This window comes from Simochromis diagramma, unplaced genomic scaffold (genome assembly GCF_900408965.1).
Source record: "Simochromis diagramma unplaced genomic scaffold, fSimDia1.1 OVJJ01000387.1, whole genome shotgun sequence".
Classification (NCBI taxonomy): Eukaryota; Metazoa; Chordata; class Actinopteri; order Cichliformes; family Cichlidae; genus Simochromis; species Simochromis diagramma.
This window is the reverse complement of record NW_024387152.1, coordinates 8900421-8921251: the sequence shown is the minus strand read 5'-3', so window position 1 is coordinate 8921251 and position 20831 is coordinate 8900421. Positions and strand designations below refer to the sequence as shown.

General features: G+C 38.6%; 1 protein-coding gene across 4 annotated transcripts in view; it reads right to left on the bottom strand.

Moving 5' to 3' along the window:
• nphp4 (nephronophthisis 4) overlaps nucleotides 1-20831 on the bottom strand; it is a 172050-nt gene that overhangs the window by 147147 nt on the left and 4072 nt on the right. For 3 of the 4 annotated variants that reach the window (XM_040048010.1, XM_040048011.1, XM_040048009.1), the window contains 2 exons: nucleotides 1229-1398; nucleotides 435-499 (listed from right to left, as the gene is read on the bottom strand). The exons of the other annotated variant lie outside the window; for it this stretch is intronic. In XM_040048010.1, coding sequence (XP_039903944.1) covers nucleotides 435-499; nucleotides 1229-1398 — 235 coding nt within the window. The remainder of the gene's footprint in view (nucleotides 1-434; nucleotides 500-1228; nucleotides 1399-20831) is intronic. 4 annotated transcript variants of the gene reach the window in all.

Genomic DNA, 20831 nt, shown 5'->3' with positions numbered 1-20831 from the left:
TGTGAGTTAGATTTATGCAGATTGACTCTGTACAAAGAAAAAACTGACAGAACAGGTCACCACTACAATAACGGTAACCTTTCCAAAGGTTACACCTGATGACATAATCCCTTCAGATAGTAGGAGCAGCAAATGAATCACAGGTATAACGCACTTTTTGAACAGCTCACATTTTTGTAATGTAGCAAAGTTCAAAACTGTTCAGCTCAAAACATTTGGTTGACAGCCGTTTCTCTAACCCTAACCCCAGCTAAAAATTAAGCGGGCGTCAAAGTTTTACGTCAAATACAGGTAAATTCACTGGCCTGGAAGTAAATACTGCTAAAGACCACATGCACTGTGGTCCTAGCAGCTTTCATGCCAGAGTACTCTAGAGAAAAATACCTAAAGTGAATACACCTGATAAATAGATAGTATGAATAAAGTATTCTTACAGTCAACAGCGTCCTTTATTAGAGGGTGAAGCAAGGCTCTTGGTGATCCGTGATGTAGATTCAGCCTAGGACATAAAATAACACCAACACCCATGACTTCACACGTAAAGAAAACTCCTACTCCCCACATAACAAAAACACACAGGCTACATATAACTCTACTACAGTGGAACCCCGACTTACGAATACCCCATTTAATGAAAAATTCAAGTTATGAAGGAACTTAACGGCAATATTTCTGCCTGTGTTACGGCAAAATGCCAGCGTAACGAAATCCGCTGGCTCTGATTGGCTGAGCCCAGAATGCCTACAATGCCTACAATGCCCACAATGCCTTCCGAATCATGTGACAACCCCCTTGGCTTTCGTAATTGCGCTTCGCTGTTCCACTTGAACGATGTATTGTTGTTGCAGTTAGCAATTAGCCTATAGCCTATCGTTCACTCAAAAGGCGCGATGGGTGCTTTGACTTACGAAAATTTTCGACTCACGAAAGACCCTCAGGAACGAATTAATTTCGTAAGTCGGGGTTCCACTGTACTTACCAACATAGGTTTGATTTAAACACCTTACACACAATAGTAGGTCTACATGGAGTAAAAAGCCATATCTATATGTTACACATGAATACTGATCTAAAAATTTGAAAGACCAAGAAAACTAGGTGAACTCTAAGTCCCTGGATAATATTCTGGCAGAAACTCTTTCACTCTAAATACACCTGCTCTTTAATAATCTCTTCATGAGAAAGTTCAATAATCCTTCGGCAGAGGAATTAAGAATGGACTAATCACCTTCTCTCCCCATCAGCAGCTGGGGTGTCTGGCCTGTTGGTGAAAAGCTCCAGGACAGTAAAGCCTCGTCCCAGAGCCTGATGAGAGCAGTCTGGTCTGGGTGATAATGACACCAACTCCAGAACCAACAGTGTGCTGGGTAAAGTCAAAGACGTATGGACATACAGTACCTAGAAAAAGAAACACAAGGAGTAAAAAAAGATCCGAAATTAAGCCAAAATGAAAATAACAGGGCCAATGATTTGTGGAAACCTGGTTTTGCCTCCTCTTACGTGTTGGCCATCATCATCTTGCTTTGTTTAATAGTTTTTTTAACCTATGTGTGGCATCCAAGGTGTAAATTTCTATATAACATGGTACAAAGGCAGCAACCTGTCAATCACAGACATCTGGGATCTAAACTGTACTGCTTAAAGAAGACAACAAAACTTTCAAATCACTTAGCTGATGAAGAGTTGCATCTACAGGTGAAAGGTACCCCAACATCTTTCGTTCTCCTTATACTTCATGACTCAGCACATGGTTTTAAAGTAAATTACACTAAACACTGTATGCAAATTAGTGTTTACATTAACACTATATTAATAAACATTTGCTTTAAAAATGTATTTTACAAAATAACAGGTTATGAATATTAATGTAATAAGTGTAACAAGTAACAGAACAATGAGAACAATAACTAGGCAAGCAAGCAATTTTAATACATGTTTTTAGATGTATGTTCCATATTTAGCACAAATTGAAAGCATAATGCAGACAGTACTAAGCTCAAGAAGGTTTATATGACATATAGCCATTAAACTGTGTGCGTATGTTGAAAATCATTTCAGGGAAATGACCTATAAACAAGTACAGATGGTGTACAATCCCCTGGTACCTACTTCAGCTTGAAGCATCAAATGTTGCTGTCATTTGAGTTACTGTAGTACAAGGATAATCAAACTAGGAACAAAATACACATTTACTATTTGGACTACGAAACCGGGATCCCGGGGACACTGAGAATAAACAGCTAAAAACAAGAAACTGATTTACCACCTTACAAAAGTACACCATTAAAACAAATTGAAAGTTTCCATGACTACACAGCAATTCTACACATAGTTGTTCTGACTAGGATTTTTTTAAGGCACATGGCTTCCCTCTCCCCAGGTCATTAATTCATTTAAAAAACAGTGAAAAAAATACCATACCACATAAAACACACAGTGCAGAGATATTTAGTGTGCACCTGGTATGCATTCACTTCAGATCACTGTGAATGAAATCAATGTGGCTATTAATAGCCACTTCATATGGCAAGAAATAAAAGGTACATAAGTACAAAGAGAAAGAAACAAACAAGCCAGCAAGCCCGAAACATGGTACACAGAATAAATACATCAACATGCAATCAAGCTTCATTCTTGAATAATATTGACAGGAAAACAGCAACAGCTGTACAGGTTGCTCACAAGCATATTTCTTTGATTTATTTAATTGCTTTGTAATTGTAACAGATTGCTTGTCTTCGTTCCAATCACGATAGCATACATCTTGTTAGATGTTTTTCTTTATTTTAAAAAGACTTCAAAATTTCTACCATTTACCATCTTCGGATTCTCTGTGGTCACTCCAAGCACATCTGTGTCAGTCTCCATATTGCAGGTCTCTAGAAAGAATGAGCCAAACATCCTGACCAGAATACCTGATTGGCAAATCTAACATTCAAGAGGAGGGAATGTCCCCTGATAAAGAAACTCTATAGGATTATGCAGGTGAGGATGACCTTGGTTTTTTTTACTTAACTAGTTCAGAAGGGACAGTCATTCAAATTCGAAATAACAGCCTACCTACAGCAGAGCCACACTGATTTACATGCACAAAGGCCTGAATAAGATAAAGAGGCCCACAAATTCTCTCTGATCCATTCGTCCCTGAGCACAATAAAGCCTGTTGTTTTTCAAAACCATAGAGAAGAACATGACGGCATCAAAAGAAAAAGAAAAAAAAAAAAAACGGTATAAGTAGACATGAGCTATCTTGAAATATAGAACCAATTTCTCCCAGCCTACTGAGGCAGACCCTGTTCATCTTTAGACCCAGCTATCAGCCACCACTGAGCCATTTATTCAAATTCAAAGCCTCTGAGGCATTGCTATTTCGGCCACATCGCTTTTATCTCTATGCACGGTGAGTTTAAATGACTTCTTTTCAAAATACAAACACTGGTGAATACAAATGTAAAACATGGGAAGTAAAGGTACTCGTGTGGTTTGGTTTAGTTATTTGTCTGCTTGTATCTACACCCACTAGTCTTTGCCTCATCAACAAGGAAGCTGACACTTACAGAATAGTGTGGTTCACAAACTGGTGTCTCTGCTAAAAAAGAAACTCCCTGTTGGAAGAAATTCAACAATGACATATTTCCCTTTGTTCAAAGCCTAAACATAGAAGCTGAGAACTGTTGAGGAAATCGTTTTGATCAACAAGCTTCCAATGAAGAATTTTAGAGAAACTTGTATTAAATTTTAAAATACTCAATCTGTTTTAATCCAAATCCTCCCTTATTCTCAGAAATGATGGTGTACATTTCCTCACTGAGCATTTACTCTGTTTGCTGAGCTGGAATTCAGACAGATATTTTAGCAACAACAAACACTGGCTGAGCTGAGAAAGTAAAAATATCCCACATCCCTAGATGCATGTCATTCAGTATTCATGGACTGAAAACTTTACTTTCACTCAGTTTATTTATTTCCAACCTTAACTCCCAAATCAAAGCCTCATTTTTGAACGAACTTCTTTTGAACCTATCCCCAAGTTGTATAACAAGACATTTTGGGTTTGGGGGGGGGGGGCATATTCTATCATGTTCACCCAAGTTCCCTCCCACCGTGATACTGTAGAATCTGCATTGCGGTTAAAGACGCAGTCCCCAGTCTAAAAGCAATCCAAATATGGACATTGTTCATGATGAATTTCCAGTTCAAGCTTGAATTCCTTTTTCATACGCTCCAATGCTTTGATACAACTCCAAATTGATTTCAGTCCAGTCTCTGGAACAAAAAAAAAATCCCACTTCATGTCCCCATAGAGCAAATACCTCCCATATTCAATTTGCAATTATTCAGATTTACAGACGAAATGTAGTCAGAGCTAAAAAGAACAGCCGTGACTGAACATTTTGAAACAGACAAGCTCAACTAAAGATAAAATAATAACAAGTGTTCTGACTGATACTGCTGTAGCTATACTGAGTCTTATTTAGGTCATTTTCTAGTACAAATTCACAGGTGGAGCGTTCTTTGCTCGTCGGTGTTGTTAAGATCCTGCCTCTATTATCACTTACTTACAGGAGATACGTTTACCATCAATAATCAATAATAATATAACAATTACTCTTCATACAATAACGGTGTGATAGTTAGTACTGTCTCCTAATAAGTTCTCCCCAGATACTCTGCCTTCCTCACACAGCTCAAAGACATCCATGTTAGGTTAGCTGGTAATTTTAAATGGCCCTTGAGACTGTATGGTTATCGGTCTCTGTACATTAGCCGAGCAACAGATTGGCAAACTGTCCACAATTTACCCTGCCTCCTGCCCCAAGACAGCTCCGCAGCCCTGTATTGCATAATAATAGTGATGGCTGGATGGACTGTTTCTGAACAGAACCAAAGTCCAAACACTGTATAAAATGTATATAAAAACAAAAGTCAAAGACTTGAAAATCTTATAAACCCAAATTTTATTTACAGTAGAACATAGAAAACATATCAAGTGTTTGAACTGAGAAAATGTATGATTTTAAGAAAAATATTAGCTTGTTTTGAATGGCAAGCTCAGGCAAGATCAGTAGCACATTTGGGCATATCTGGAAAGGCATCATCAATGCTGAGGGATTTATACAGCATGTGCTCCCATCCAGACAAAATATTTTTCAGGTAAAGTGTTGTATATTTCAGCAAAAGAATACTAAACCACATAACCACTGCATGTATTATATGAGCACGCTGCTATCGTAGCAGTCTGGGGGTTGAACCGGTCTTCGTGCAGTCTTGACACTGCCAGCAGAAAAAAAATGTGTCACAATATGAAACAAAACATACGACAAAGCGTTTACACTCCACCTTCTGTCCATCACTTTGAATAAAAACACAGCCATCTCTGTCAGGGTGGGCCAAATAGTGACTTGTTTTTCCACAGAAGCTCATTTGCGCCTTTGCTCCTTACAAAGGTAGCAGTGGCAAATACCAATAGAACTTGGACAAGTATACCGAGCAACCAATCGGCCAGTTGTACTGGAGGCTATGGCCTTTACTTTATCAAAACTTAAAAAGGACAAATTTGAACTCTGTATGTTCAGCCCCATATATGGATATATATGTGTATTATGGTCCAACCAGCAATTACACTGCCACATCTCTAAGTTTGTACTATCTGCCATCCAACATAATAGCAGTTCTTTCCCCACAACTTTCACTTCAAGGCAGTGTTGTAAGATCTTGCTCACAACGCCATGGGAACACTGGGAGATGTCATTGAAAAAACAGCTTGCATCGGCAGCAACGCCAGGCGCAGCATATGTCGGCTCTAATGAGAGGTTATACTCTGCGGCAACCGTCAACAGAGCAGTAATCGATTCTCACAGGGGTAAATATTCAATGCCCATAACTTGAGTAAAGAGGGAAGAACAGAAACGGGATGACATTAAAACATCATCAGCGCAGAGGCATGTGGCTGGAAGTCACTGTCACTGCTAACAACAAGCTTGTCTGCAGCTTCTGGGGAGGTTTTCTGGGACCTCTTTGTGGGTGAAAGAGAAGAGGCAAATGAAACCATGAAAGACTGATGATGTGAGATTTAAGGCTATAGAAGAAAACACAGAACAAGCAACATGAATTGCTATATTATGGGATATGTTTATATTTAAAGAAGCTGAATAGGCACTAGTGACACATTTATGATCCTGTCTTTGCATTGTCAGAGTATAAAAGCTAAAGCTAATTCTTCTTGCCCCCCTGAGGTGGTCATTCAACTGTTCTACTGAGGCAAGCACTAAGAGGAATTTCATGGGCAATGCACAACAGAAAAAGGCTACAAATGAGCATTGGTTTTGCAAACAGAGGTCCAGAGCAACTGGAGTATAATTGACATCGACCTGTTGTTCAACCATTGGAGGCTTCCCAAAAGAAAAGCAAACAGGGCATTTCCATTTAGCCCACACATTGGCTAGGAGCCTGGGAACAAAAGTGTAAGCTACCTGGGATTTAGCTAACCAGCCAGTTCCCTATGTCTGCATGCCTGTGTTATTCACATGTAATGCATGTACCTGTAGGTAGCTAAGCTGACTAAAAGTCATTGTTATAGCTAAAACACAATAAAAACAAAGTACAATGAATCACAACTAGGCGATGCAGTAAGCTAGCACACATATACATTTAACCCTAAACTCTAGATGTACAAGTAGATGTGCTGTATACCATGTGCTATTACCCTTGGACTTTCCCTGTTGAACTCAAAGTCATACAACTCAGCTCATGAAGATTTATGAAGTTAAGCAAGCACATGTGCTCAGGGAGATTCTTAGCTGTAGTGCTTTGATACAAGTTTTGGCAGCATAGCCAACGCCTTGAGGTAGAGGGAAGAGAGGGAGCGGGAGAAAGAGAGCGCAAAAGCAAGAGAAACGCAGCACATCATTTTACAGGCACAGAACCAGCGGGTGTCAGCATCACAAATCCTCTTGGTATGAAATTCTATAACTGTCGCTAGCATAGGAGAGATGAGAGATGGTGGTGCGGATGATAGAGAGGCAGAGAAAATGACAGTGTTAGAAGCTTCGGGCTTCCTTATGGCCAGTAATAAATGTCACTGATCGTTTCTGGGCTGGTAAGACTGGTATGTATATGTGTGACAGACAAAAAACACTTTCAACAAGAGGTCCTCACAGGTCCAAAGTCTGTTGAGTATCAACAGGACAGATATGTCAGCCATCATTCTTCGTTGTCAGAAAACGATCATCTATGTGAAGCACACTGGGCTCCAGCACAGAAATGATCTTAATCATGTTATGAAAAACGATCACCGAATCCAGCTGCAGTGGTTTTTGTTCCTGGATAAATGTGGAATTGAATAAGTGACTAGCACTTATACTCTTACCTTTGCCAAAATAAGCTTTTGAAAATTTACATAGTTCTTAAAGAGTTTATTAAATCATCACCCAATGTAAGGTTTATATCAATATTGGTAATTAACTAAATCATCTGTGGAGTTTGCATGTTCTCCCTGTGTTTGCGTGGGGTTTTTTCAGGCACTCATGCTTCCTCCCACATTCCAAAGGCATGCAGTTAGTAGGGATAGGTTAATTGGTAACTCTAAATTACCCATAGGTTTGAATGTGGGTGCCAATGGTTGCTTTCTCTATGTGTTAGCCCTGCGACAGACTGGCAACCTGTCCAGGGCATACCCTGCCTCTCGCCCTAAGAAACTAGGATAGGCTCCAGGCCCCCCACAACCCTGACAAGGATAAGCGGAAGAGAATGGATGGAGTTTGTTATGTCTGTAATGTTTAATCCAACAGTAGGTGCGAGCTCTTTAATCAAAATGACATTTTTATCCATGAATTTTTAGTTTTAAACAAGGTTTTGACAGATTTTGTTAAATATTTGTGCCTTACTGTTTTCATGACAGGCGGCCTAATAAATTTGTTATGTTCTATACTTTATAAAGAAAAGTTCTTTTTGGAACGCTGAAGACAGAGGATGCAGCAAGCGAGAGCCTAAAGCTGGTTGAAAAAAAGAACAAAAATTGGAGCTGATGAGAAAATGTGTTTTTTTTTTCTATCACTTCGGTGATGGGTTTAAGTGAAGGGGGGGGCGGCTTGGATTGCATTCACAGTGGTAATAAATGCTGCATCCCAGGAGATGTGTAATGTGGCTGAAGTTGTTTAAAAAAAGAGGTTTGATATGTTATAAGGACAAAAAAAAGAGAGGGAAAAAAACAAGTGAAGGACAGGCAAAAGCCGAGCTATCAGGCAAAGAGGACTGCAGCAATTACTGGAGAAATAGCCCAATTATGTGGAATCCCTCTGAGGAATGAGGTGACAGTGATGCGATTTCTATCCAGCAAGAACTTTCACAGGGCAGTAATTCTCAGTGTTCAAAAATCTTAGGCTATTTTACTACAGAAAACTTTAACAGCTAGTGAAATCACTTAAAATATAAGTAGACTAAATAAGAACTACATTTACTTTCTGTCCACTGAAAGTAAATGTAAATACTTTTGTTGATATGAATGTGTGGGGATGATCAAAATGTAGAATTTAATTGTTTTCTTCAAACAGCTTCTGATTTAAATCAGAATTTATTCATTATAAATTCACTATCAGGAATTGTCAATAAGGAATGCTAGAATAATAAACCATTTATGTTTGAGAAAAGTGTCTGGTGATAGGTTTCTTATTTTTAGTTTTATTTAGTAAAATTTAAAGTGATGAAATCCTTTCAAAATGACATCCAACGAGAACAAAATGTGAAAGTAAAATATATTGTATGTGCATGAAGTCTTCTGGTAATAGAATGTCTATTGTGCTATGTTGTCTATGTCTACCATCTTGCAGCACTAAATCACATATACATAACTGTAACCAATCACATTATTCAAATGGTGAATGAGCTAAGTTATCAAGAAATGTTGAAGTTTTGGCCTGGATTTCTGGATATGTTTCTTACACTACTGTGAAAAAGTCTTAAACCACCCCTCAGTTCTGTTGTTAAGAAAGTGGGAAATAGTTGCAGCAATTCATTGAAATGTGCAACCATAAATGGTGGAGCTTGAATGGCAATATTTGGTATGACCACCTTTATTCTCGAACACAGCCTGAACTCTCCTAGGCCAGTTTTCTCATGATTCCTCATGATCAGCACAATATTCACAATCATTTTCTGACTTCCACCACTTCGGTTTGTGTGCCTCTGTTTGCAGCTTTGTCTCAAACTCCGACAAAATTCTACAACATCCCAGCTTCGCCAGCAACAGATCTCAGCACTCGCTCTAAGTCTTAGCTTGTCACCCAGGTTTTGGTCTCCTGACATTTTGTAAATCCTGTCTGAAATGCCTCGCAAACAAACTGTGGGCACTGTCTGAATCCTGGAAATGCATCACAATACAGAAGGAATGCAGGAAATATAAAACAATGAAAGAAAATAGAGGAAGTCTGCCAGACTTCAGATACAAATAGGTAAAGATTGAATTGACATGTCTAAGCCTGAAACAACAAAGTATGAGACAGACAGATTCTCTTTCTTTTCTTCTGTCTGAACACACACACAGAGGCAGTGCAGACCCCGGGGAGCGCTGATAGCCGAATTATAGGGACGAGCTCTGTGTGTATGTGTGTTTGTCTGTGGAGGGAAAAGAGGGAGTGACAGAAAGAGAAATGAGATAGGGATGGAGAAAGAACAGTCAAGTAAGAATCAAGTCAATACACAGCACACACAGTAGAAAGCAGCCACACACACACACACACACCTAAAACCTCCTCAAGGCTCTCATCTCTCCCTACTGTCACCTCGGCAGTAGTTCTTGCGGCCCTTGAAATCCCACGATCACACATACACACACCCACAGTATATAGCTGCATATTACTGGGTGTGCCACTCTACTGTGTAAAGCTGTTAAGCAGCAGCTGCTCCGCTAGATGTTTGGTCCCCTTGGAGCTGAAATATTGATCAGTTCTCAGGCAAGGCAGAGCAGCCTGTGCCCCCACCGTCCCCATGTATAATTGAAGTGTATATCTTTTAGTGTGGAATGCCAGTCGGGAGAAGGAATTAAGCACAGAGGTAAGCTGAAGGCCTGTCTATGCTGCCATGGCAGCTTCTTTATCCATCAATCATATAGCTTTTCAGACAGAGGGTTTTCATTAGCCTTCTACTTTGACTTGAGAAGGTGCCATACCCTATAAAAAGCAAACAAAGAAGGGAAGACAGGACATAGCAAGACCCACATATGTGTTGTACAGCTAGTCATTATCTGAGCTCTCTTTTGAGTCATTCTGGGGAAGCAAACATTCTTAAAAGGAATTCATTTCAATATATAGCAGATGTAGTTATATTTCCAGCAACAAAGAGAAAGAACCAAGAATGCAACTCAACTCATCAACACTTTGACTTAATATAGTCGCTCTCAAGCACATCCTTAACAAAACAAAAAAAAAAACCAATCCAAAAAAGCAGAATTGGCTTTAAAAATCAATTCAAAGTGATACTATTTTCCCCAAACATTCCTATGCACTGTAGATAGCGCGTAGTAGAGCTATTTTAAGCTACTCTCTTGCCACAAGGGGTCACCACAGGAGGTAGCTCCGGACATCCTTCTTCAAGCAACCCAACATGGGATACATGTCTCCAGCTGGAATGGAACCAGCAACCTTTCACTTGCCAAGTGAATGTGTTAACCATTGTAAGCATCTACTGATATTCTTTTTTTTTTAAATATCAAAAGACAGAAATTAGAAACACTGAACTCCTAGAACAGCCAGCTTCTTGTCTTTGAAAAATGGCAGTATCTGTCCTAAAGAAATTATTAAAGAAGTTAAAAACACAATAACACAGTAATAAAGCTGTTTATAATATAAACTGATTGAGTGCCTTTAATGGTGCAGTCAAAAGGTGATGTATAAATGTCTTGCAACCAACTTCTCAGTTTAATACCTATGTGTAGTCGACTGAATATTCAAAACCACTAAAGCAATAGCAATATATCTATCAAGGAAAAAGTTTTTCATTACTTCTTTAGGCCATCTACATGCCAGCAGCAGACCTCTAAACTCAATAAAACCTCTCTGGTTAGGGCAGTTGCATAAAAATACAAGACGATGAGCTCATGGGCTTTAAGTGAATGCCAAGCATAGAAAATAAAGGTGATAATTGCACCATTAAAGCAGACACCACCCACACATTTACTTTCTCATTTATTAATTGAAAAGGTTCATTAAATAAAGTATAGCCTTGCCAAATTGTTTAAAAAAAACAAAAACTAACAACAACAAACAACAACAAAAAACCAAGTAGTGTGTCCACAATCTTTTCTAAATGCATGCGATAATGACTTTGGGTAAATTTTCAGCTATGTGCCTTTAGCATAAGAGCAATGGCATTGTCCGTCTGAACTTCAGGTTAGACTATTTGGTCCACACAGAAAAATATCAAGGGTGACTTTAGTGATCCCATTGAAAACCACTATGAGATTCACAGTTTTGGTTTTAAGTGGAAAATACTTAATAGGTATCGAACACCTCAACATAAAATTCTATAAAGACACTCAAATGCCCCTCAAGATAATTTGCCAATGCTTTAGTGATCCTCTTAACTTATGAACCTCCTTCAACAGCACTAGCGGTTAAAGTATTTTGCAACCTCCCAATTTAATTATTGGTGCCACAATTTAATTCAGGATCAAAACAATTTGGGTTTGAAAAAAAAAGAAAGAAAAAACAATAACAAGGAAAGCATTTAGGTTCCTAATATACTGTGCTAAACTTCTATCATTTGCCCAGTGAGCTGCGAATGAAACATAACTGACTGCTAATTGTCATAACAGAGTATGCTGCATGTTTATTTCAGTGATTTTTCAAGGTTATTTTGCAAGTTATTTATTAAATATATGAAATTTAAAGTCTTCTTCCAGTGTGAGTTTTTTCCCAGCTATGCATTTTACTGCCCATTAGTAAGAGTAAATTACACTCTGCTGTCTTGTAATTAACATGTCTGCTTCAGCTTCCTGTCTGCAATACCAATACTGGAAAAAGCCATGGCTGTGTATAGATGGATATTTTTTCTTTGGCCCAGCAGAGCTTGTTTTGGTTTAATAAAATCTAAAACTAGTGCAAGTTATGGTCTATTTTTAGATATACACCAGATGCATCTTAGGAGCCATAATTGTGTTATTTCTAAAAAATACTTTATTCTAAACATAGGACAGTAGTAGTCAATAGTATGTTGCCATAACTCATTATAGAGTGATCTAGTGAGAAGTTTTACCAATCTGTGGACATTTGTAGGGGCAGAAATAGTGGCATGTTTGATTCTGTTTGGTTTATGGGCTTACTTTTCATTGCATATATTGGTGTTTATTTTTACTTTAAGTGTTATTGCTGCAAAAATGAATTTAGCAATTCATTATTTGTTCTGTTTTTGTTTTGCAAATTTACATTAAATGAATTTGTAGCCAGATTCATGCATGAATTGAGTGGACAAAAACCAATCAATACCAATTTGCCATCAAGACAGGCCTAAAATTAAAATGCTCACTCTGCATTTATGAGGCAAGTGCTTTCTCAATTAAGTGCTGGCAATTTAAGGGCATCTCCACACAGTAGGGACAAAACACCATGAAATTAAACGTGAAAAGCATAAAATCTGTTAAAAAGATTCATGCTGTGAGTTAAAAATTGTATCTGCTGTTTGTTAACACCAGATACAATTTTATTATGCTATATAATATCATATTTTTATGGTCCTATATACTGAAATGGTATGTATTAAGCACACAGTAGTCCAACATTTCTTACAGAAATTACATTTGGAAGTGGATGTCCTGAGTAATTGTCCACCTTTCTCAAATCTACCATTTTTGTCTAAAGTTCTAAAACTCACGAACACTCTAAAAAAAAACAAAAAAAAACCTCTCTCAGTTAACGCTAGAAAATATTCCTCTGCATCACGAGTTATGACATCTGAAGTTCTGCAAGGATCAATCTTGGGGTCTGTTTCTTTTTTCTTGTTCCTCCCACCAGTTTTTTTTTTTTTTTAATTTACCAACATAAAATCTTGTAATATCATTTATCTGTTTTTACCTTTAAATATTGAAAATCACTGTTCCATAATGCAGCTCAATGAGTACATTTTGGATATTAAAAAATAGATGGCTTACAGTTTCATACAGTTAACTAAGTTCAAAACAGAGGACATATTGTTTGTTCCTCCACTATTAACTGAGAGCTTGATGAATAACTGGGCACTTTTAACTCTTTTTTTTATTATTATTAAAACAGCTATGTCCATATTCTCCCTCAAAATCATTAAGGACTGCTTACCAACCACTCTTGAGTGCTGCTGAAATTCATTTTAAAAGGAGTTGGTACTCCTCCCATGTGACCTCCAACCTTCAGATCTAAACTAAATATATACCTTTTTTGTCAACCTTTTAGAAAATGCTAATCTTTGGAACTGTGGCTGAAGCACAAGTTATTGTTGTTGTTGTGTTACTTTATGTAAATAGTGTGTACCATGAATTTTTAGGAACCCTTTTATTTTTTACTGTACTTCAATTTCAAATTCACTATATAAATAAAATGTACTTACTTACTTATAGACTTATCAACTGATGATTATATTAGCGCTAAAATACTGCTCCAGAGCTGTCATCCTCTCATCAGTATATGGACACCACTGAGTCATTTAAGTCTTTTAACTTTAGGCATTTTCAGACTGCCTACTGTGTAATTAATGTTTTCTCCCAGTCACTCTAACTTTGTTTACAATCTGTGGACTATAGTTAGAGCAAAGAGGGTAAAACATGTGGGCTAACTTTAACAAAGTAAATGAAAAACACAGTAAATGCAATAGTTGCTGTGGCATAGATATAGCCTCCTTTTAGAAAGGCTTCTATTTACAGAATTATGGATGAATATCAATTCAATATAAAAGCCAGTACAGATACTAGCATCAATTATACCTATCACCGTGTGACGGTTTTGGGTTTTTCTTTTTTAGTCAGTCAGGGTATATTTTTTTAATGGAATTGCATTTGAAAAATATACACTCACTGGCCTCTTTATCAGGTAAACCCGTTCAACTGCAACAAACAATTATCTAATCGGCGAATCACATGGCAGCAACTCTGTGCTTTTAGGCATGCAGAAATGGTCGAAATGGCTTTCTGAAGTTCAAACCAAGCATCAGAATGGAGAAGAGAGAGACTTAAAGGGATTAAGTGACCAGCAGCTCTCTTGTTGATGTGATTTTCACCTGGAGGTTAGGAAATAATCACTTGTTACAACCAAGGCTTGCAGAAGAGCTTCTCTAAACACACTGAACCTTGAAACAGAGAGTCTAGAGCAGCAGAAGACCACACCAGGTGCAACTACTGTCAGCTAACACACCATGTCACAAAGCTTAAATCATTTAAAACCAGCTACTTTAACATTACAGTGAGTTCGCTGGTAGTCAAATGGCCTCCACAGTCATCAGCTCCCAATCCAACAGAGCACCACTGGGATGTGGTGGAACAGGTCACGTCAATATGGATCAATATCACAAATAAATATTTCCAGCACCTAGTTAAGTCCATGACACTAAGAATTTGGACAGTTATGAAGGCAAAAGGAGGTACAACCCAGCACTATCAAGGTGTACCTAATTAAGTGGCAGCTAAGTGCATATATTTCTTGCTATATGAATAAAATATACATAAACTGGTATGGTTACCAACATACAGGCCATGCAATCCATCATCAGAGAAAAAGTCTGGTAAAGTGAAATGAATCAGTGGAATAATACCATTACAGATGTTTCCTTGTATTCAACCCAAAACAGCTAAAATTACCAGGGATGAACATAATTTATGTTAAGCTCTTCTCTTCTCACGGAGTGACATGAAAAGTGGACATGAGAGTTAGATCATGTCACATTTTTCCGAAAAGACGTATGTGACAGCTCGATGTCCACGGTTGAGTGGCTGGGAATCATGTGTGGAGTCATACGTGGCAGACTGCAAAACACTGTGCATGGCACACAACAAATACACCAGACTTCAAAGAGAAGGTTTTTTTTTTCCCCCTCATCTGAGCAAGCCTTGCTGGAGTATGTCTCTGCTTTAAGAAAGCAAGGAAAAGTAGAAAGGGTTGAGGCTTTAACTGTGGCTTTGTTACAGCTCTGACAGCTTAAATTTGGCAATCTATTGTATGTTTTAGAAACTTACACTTTGCAGATGAGTGTGTCTGCTGCCTTGTACTCATTACTCAGAGCTCAAGTTTGAACCATAAGGGATTCTTCACTTTGAAAGTTTGTTCTTAAGAGAAAAACGTTTCAAGAAACAAAAGTGGCGGAATTGCACATCTGATGTTTAAATATTTTCCCATCGGTGAAGCACTGTCTGCTTTTTACTTCTTTGAAGTCATGTAATAATGCGTGTGTGATGATGCGTATGCTGGTATAAAGGGTACTGTTTTTAGTAACATTGTGAGGAATAAACATGTGTGTGTACACACGCGTGTGTGTGTGTGTGTGTGTGTGTATGTTACTCTTAGTTTATAGCATGCAATGCCAAATAGCATTTGCAGACCTAGAGAAACAGAGGTTGCACGGACACGAACAAAGCTTGGCCTTTTCTCTCAAGCCCATCTGTCGGCCTGATAATGTTGCACATATGAGAAGAAACCACTGGCTCCCCGTGAAGGCAGGGAGTTCAAATGGAGTGATCACAGTGAGAGACAATGCAGAAAGATGCACATTTCTCTCTCTACCATTCTCTCGACTCCTAAATCTGTGCATCTGTAGCACAACATTGCCCTCTACTGATCACAGCGCTCCCTTTGCCTCAATGTGTTCAAAGGAGAGTTAAAATATCCCTATACCTCCCAAACAATCTGAGTCATGATTTGAGAAAACCAACAACCGGGGAAGTAAGTGTAAGTTTGATAATTCAGGACATATTGAGTTGTACAACAACAAAAAGATTACAAAAAATAAAAAATAAAATTCTCAAAAGGGACATATTTGACACACAAGTCAAACACATCACAAAACAAGGTTCATTTTGATTCAGAAGGTCTGAAACTACGACTGGACTTCACAGTAGTTTCTGTTTTGCATGCATAAATCTTTTTCAGACCCACTGAAGGCTTGGCATGGCAATTAAAATGGCACTACTTTCAAAATAAAAGCCTAATAAGTCTGACCTAACAATTAAAAACAACCCACAAAGGAGCTGGCACAGTTGACAAGATGTCATTCCTCTATCGGGAAAGAAAGAGATGCAAAGAGAGGGGGGAAAAAGAATTAGTAAGCGCTCTCTTTTTAATCACCGTGCATCTTAGCTTTTCACCAGATATTAAAACCAATCCATCATGGCTGACTGGGGGGAGGGGGGTGCCTTGCAATTTTCCCTGTGCTCCCGTAACATAGGAGAGAACCCCCCCGACGTTATTTGGATATCAAACAGCAATTTGCCACTCATAAACACCAGCATGAATGCAAGTGCATTGGGCCAAATCCAATAAAAAAAATTTAAAAAAAGCTAGCGGAGCTCTTGCGGCATGACACAGAGAGGGCCAGGCCCACTTTATCATCATGATAGGATATGATGTGGTTTATATTATTACCCTGGATGGATAATTGGATTTGGATGCTTATTGGGACACCAAGCGGAGTTTTTTTTTTTTTATACAGGCTATGACTATTACGGCGGATCAAAGTAAGGCCATTCACTGTGAGATATTGTTCGATCAAAAGAACATCACGCAGAGGAAAGGGGAGAAAACAGATGGTGACAAAACTGGAAATCATGAATGTGCCATAGCTGTGACTCATTGGTGTCTCTGCACAAAGACTTATGCAACACTCTGCATTTACCAGCCAGCCACAGTTCACAGTACCCCTTCCATTAAAAGGGTTTCTCAAAACACCATGTACAACACTCTAAACTCATGAGGCACCTCCAAATTTGGAAGCTACCGAGGAGCTTGCATTGCTCTGATGCAATCATAAAAACAGTGGGTCGCTGGCCTCCGACCAGGAGGCAGAGACCTTCAGATGTTTGATTGAGAGAGAGAGAACACACACATCCAGCTGTTCTCCAGAAATCTGCTCAAACATAGCAAAATGCCCAGTAAATTATAGTAAATATGATGCAGGGAGACAACATTTTCAAGGAATGCGGCTACACAGGGGCACCTTATGTAGTTCACAACTTAAGGGCTTTTCAAAAGAAAGCTTCTGGCAGGTAAATGCAGTCACTCGTCAGACAAGAAGATAATACAGCCCCACCATCAGCAGGGTGACTATTCTGCACAAACTGAAGGTGGCATCCCCAAGATTCTCTTATAGAAGATGTCATATATGCAAAACTAAAAACCTGACTTTTCTGTAATTTAGAGGGAGGTACATAATTCCTGTTTCCAAAATTTTGCAGTTTAGCAGCTGCCAGAGATCTCTGGATTTAGATGGCACTTTCTTGTAACGACATTAGGGCTCTGTAGGGGTCATACCATCTGCTGAATGGCTCTGGCAGTACTTTAGGGTCATGTGCCATCTCATCTGTCTCATTTGTGAGACACCTCACCAATAGCAGCTTTGGATTTTTAAAAAAAAGTGGCTAAAACAGTTGCAAAATACTGTGTATCCCATAATTTATCTGCAGTTAGTTGTTTGCTTTTAGCACAAATAAAAAGATTACCTCAAAAATTCTATGTCTAATCTTTTGAGACTTACACGTTGACTCTGCTGTCAGTCCTTTTGAAGCACCTTCTTAGAACAAACTCCCTGCTTGCCAGGACCAGAAGCTCACCATTTTGGGGTACAATGCAAACTTGCATAAATTAAAATGAAAATGCAACATGCAATGTGGAACTTCAATATGGCATCCAGTCACAATCACCACATGTAGCAGTCTTTGCAAACTAAAATAATGTATTCATGTAATACATAAAAGACACATTACAGCCACTTCAGTTGTAAATCATTTAACATCCAGTGTTAAAGTAGCTGTTAAGATGAGATGGCTGACTGGCGGACTAATCTACAAGCAAATCTAACAGCACGTCGTGATTTAACAAGACCTCTCTTTTTAAATCTCAGTAATGGCTGAAATATAAAAGCTTGAACTTTTTCACCGCATGCACACTTACATTAAAAAAGTGATTTAAGCAGGTGGGTGGGTAGATGTGTGGATTGACGGCACAGTTACATTTGAAACAAAATACTGTTTTTAAATCGAGGGGATTTATCAGATTCAGCTCTGATCTTACTTCTGGTTTGAAAGTAGAAAGGAGGCTTGACATTACAAGGAAAATTCCAACGCTGCCAGCATTGATATAAAGTGAACCTTTAGTAAACTGCATGGTAGGGGCATTAGATGTTAATGCATCAGTGGGAGCTTCTTTGGCAAACTATCCTCACACCTAACCAATAAAGCTCTGGTGATGCACAAAAAGCTACTTGTTGCTATCATGAGTTTACTCACAGTACAGGAAAGTCGCTGGTGGGTTCCTGGCTGAAAAGAGGATCTTTCCATTTGAATATATGGATTCTTTCATTGATCCACATACTGTACGAAAATTTGTCCCTGTCTTAAGTATTTGGAGCAGCGTGCAGACACCATGAAGCGCCTAGGGGACTAACTCCAGACATCATCCACTCAATCAAGATTTGACCTGGTATATTTCTCTTGTAGGAAACCCACCCAACGGATGAAGATCATCCAAGTTGCGGTGCACTTCAATATCAGTGCGGTATATTTTATCTTTTGTATCTCAAGTCTTTGGCTGTCACAACATTCCCTTCGGTATTTTCAATAAGAAATTGAAAATTTCATCATCAAAGCAGATCTTTCACAGAGTACACCATGCAGCTTGACATCAAAAATACTTTTTTGTTCCCCGTTTTTGTTCCCCTTGATTACAGAGAAGAAAAGACTCAAAGACTCTGAACAGACTGAAACCATGTTTGGAAAAAAAGAAAATGAATCGTAAAGACTAAAGCGCAACAAATCTGACCTTTGACTGAAACTGCACACAACTGCAATCCCAAGTCAATAAACATAAAAATATTAATACATGTGCTAAATCACACCAAGCGTTACATAAGTACTTGTAGCTGTCCCAAAGGGCAATCTTAGTTATGTTGCACCCCTCTGCAACTCTGTTTTCTGGATTGACTGATTTTAACTTCGCCAATCAGAATAAGCCCTCACATGAGCCTGGTTATCAGCTCACTAAGTTAACCCAGGGCTTCCCATGCAGGAGACCAACTGGCTAACCAATTACAAGCATGGATAAGTGTACTGGTAGCAGATCAGCTGATTGTTAAACACACAATGCAGACAGAAAGCAACACATCTGCTACAGAAAAAGCAGCAGAGTGTGTGTGTCTGAGAGCGAGAGAGAGAGAGAGAGAGAGGGAAAGCACTATACAACAGTTTAATACTAAAAGTCCTATATAAACACGTGAGCGCTTTAAGTGCTTTGCAGTCAATAAGACTGGACAAGATCTATTATAGTAATAAAGTCTACCGTATTTGAAGCCTGGGAAGAGAGCTGGCAAAAATACTGATTGTATAATTTAACAGATTTATCCGTATCACAGCTCTATCATTAGGCCACAGGAGAATCTGATGGAATATAATTGAGTATTTAATTCAATTAATTTTTAAAAGACAGGTTTTAGCTTTTATTCTTTCAGCTGCAGTCTCAGTGGTGTTTAAGAGTGTGAGACCAACCAAAGAATAAAAATAAAAAAACAGATTTCTAATGTAGGAAATTTGATACAAAAACCACAAATACAAAGGCGCTCTGAATAAACGTGAGACTGAATAAATGTGAAAGTCTAGAATTGGAAGTTACTGGGGGAATTCTTACTGGGGGAAAATTCCTTGATATGAGATTTTATTTTAAAAAAAACTTTATCCCATCCTACTATGTGGGTACAGTGGGCAAAGGCTCGTCCAACAATGGTGTCGCTATTTTCCAGAGAATTGAAGGGTCAGGGGGCAAACTCAGGGTTAATTAAGAAGTTATCTGGATAAGACAAAATCCTGCTTTGTACTACAAGCCTCTGGTATCTTCTGAGACTCAATATCTCACTAGCACAACACAGTAGGATAACACTAAACGCCCACTGTATCTTTTTTCTTTTTTTTTTGAGTAAACAAAAAAAAGAGTGTTTTGGTTGGGAAGCCGGCTTCCAGGGTGCTGTACTGTAATTCAGTCCAGGCAGAAATGCTACCATGGCCAAAGACTCCTCACAAGTTACTTGGCCCATTTTATAGTTCACTGGGTCTTTTGCAGGTTTTGTGTATCAATTGCAAACAACCTCATGCTGATTTCTTAGCAGGACTGCTGATCTTGTTGATTGCACAAGTTAAATCCATGATGACAGTTATAGCAAGGTAGCAGACATGTTTGTTCTTGTTCACTTGTGTGCATGGGCAGATAACTAATGAGTTGCAACTGCGAGCACATTAAATGAGGTACCCTGCTATGTGCACTATTAGATGTTAAGTTTTCTGTAGCTAGTACACAGTCTTGAGTGAAAAGAGTTGATTGATTTTTCAATCACATCTGTTCAGAGAGAGTGTGAAGCAGAAAAGGCTGAGCCAAAGTAGCACAACAAACCAAAGTCTCCACAATGTTACACTGGCAGCTTTTTTTTTTTTTATGATTGGTTGTCACACAATCATAGAAAGCAAATCACAGCATCTCCAAGGGCAATGGCTTACTCAAAACCCCCCAGCTGGTGCTTAGCAGAACTGCTGAACAGTTACAAATGGACATCTTTCTTTTTTGCCCTGCCGCTGTCGGTCTCATGTGGTCACTCACACTTATTTCAGCCTGTTTGGACTTCAC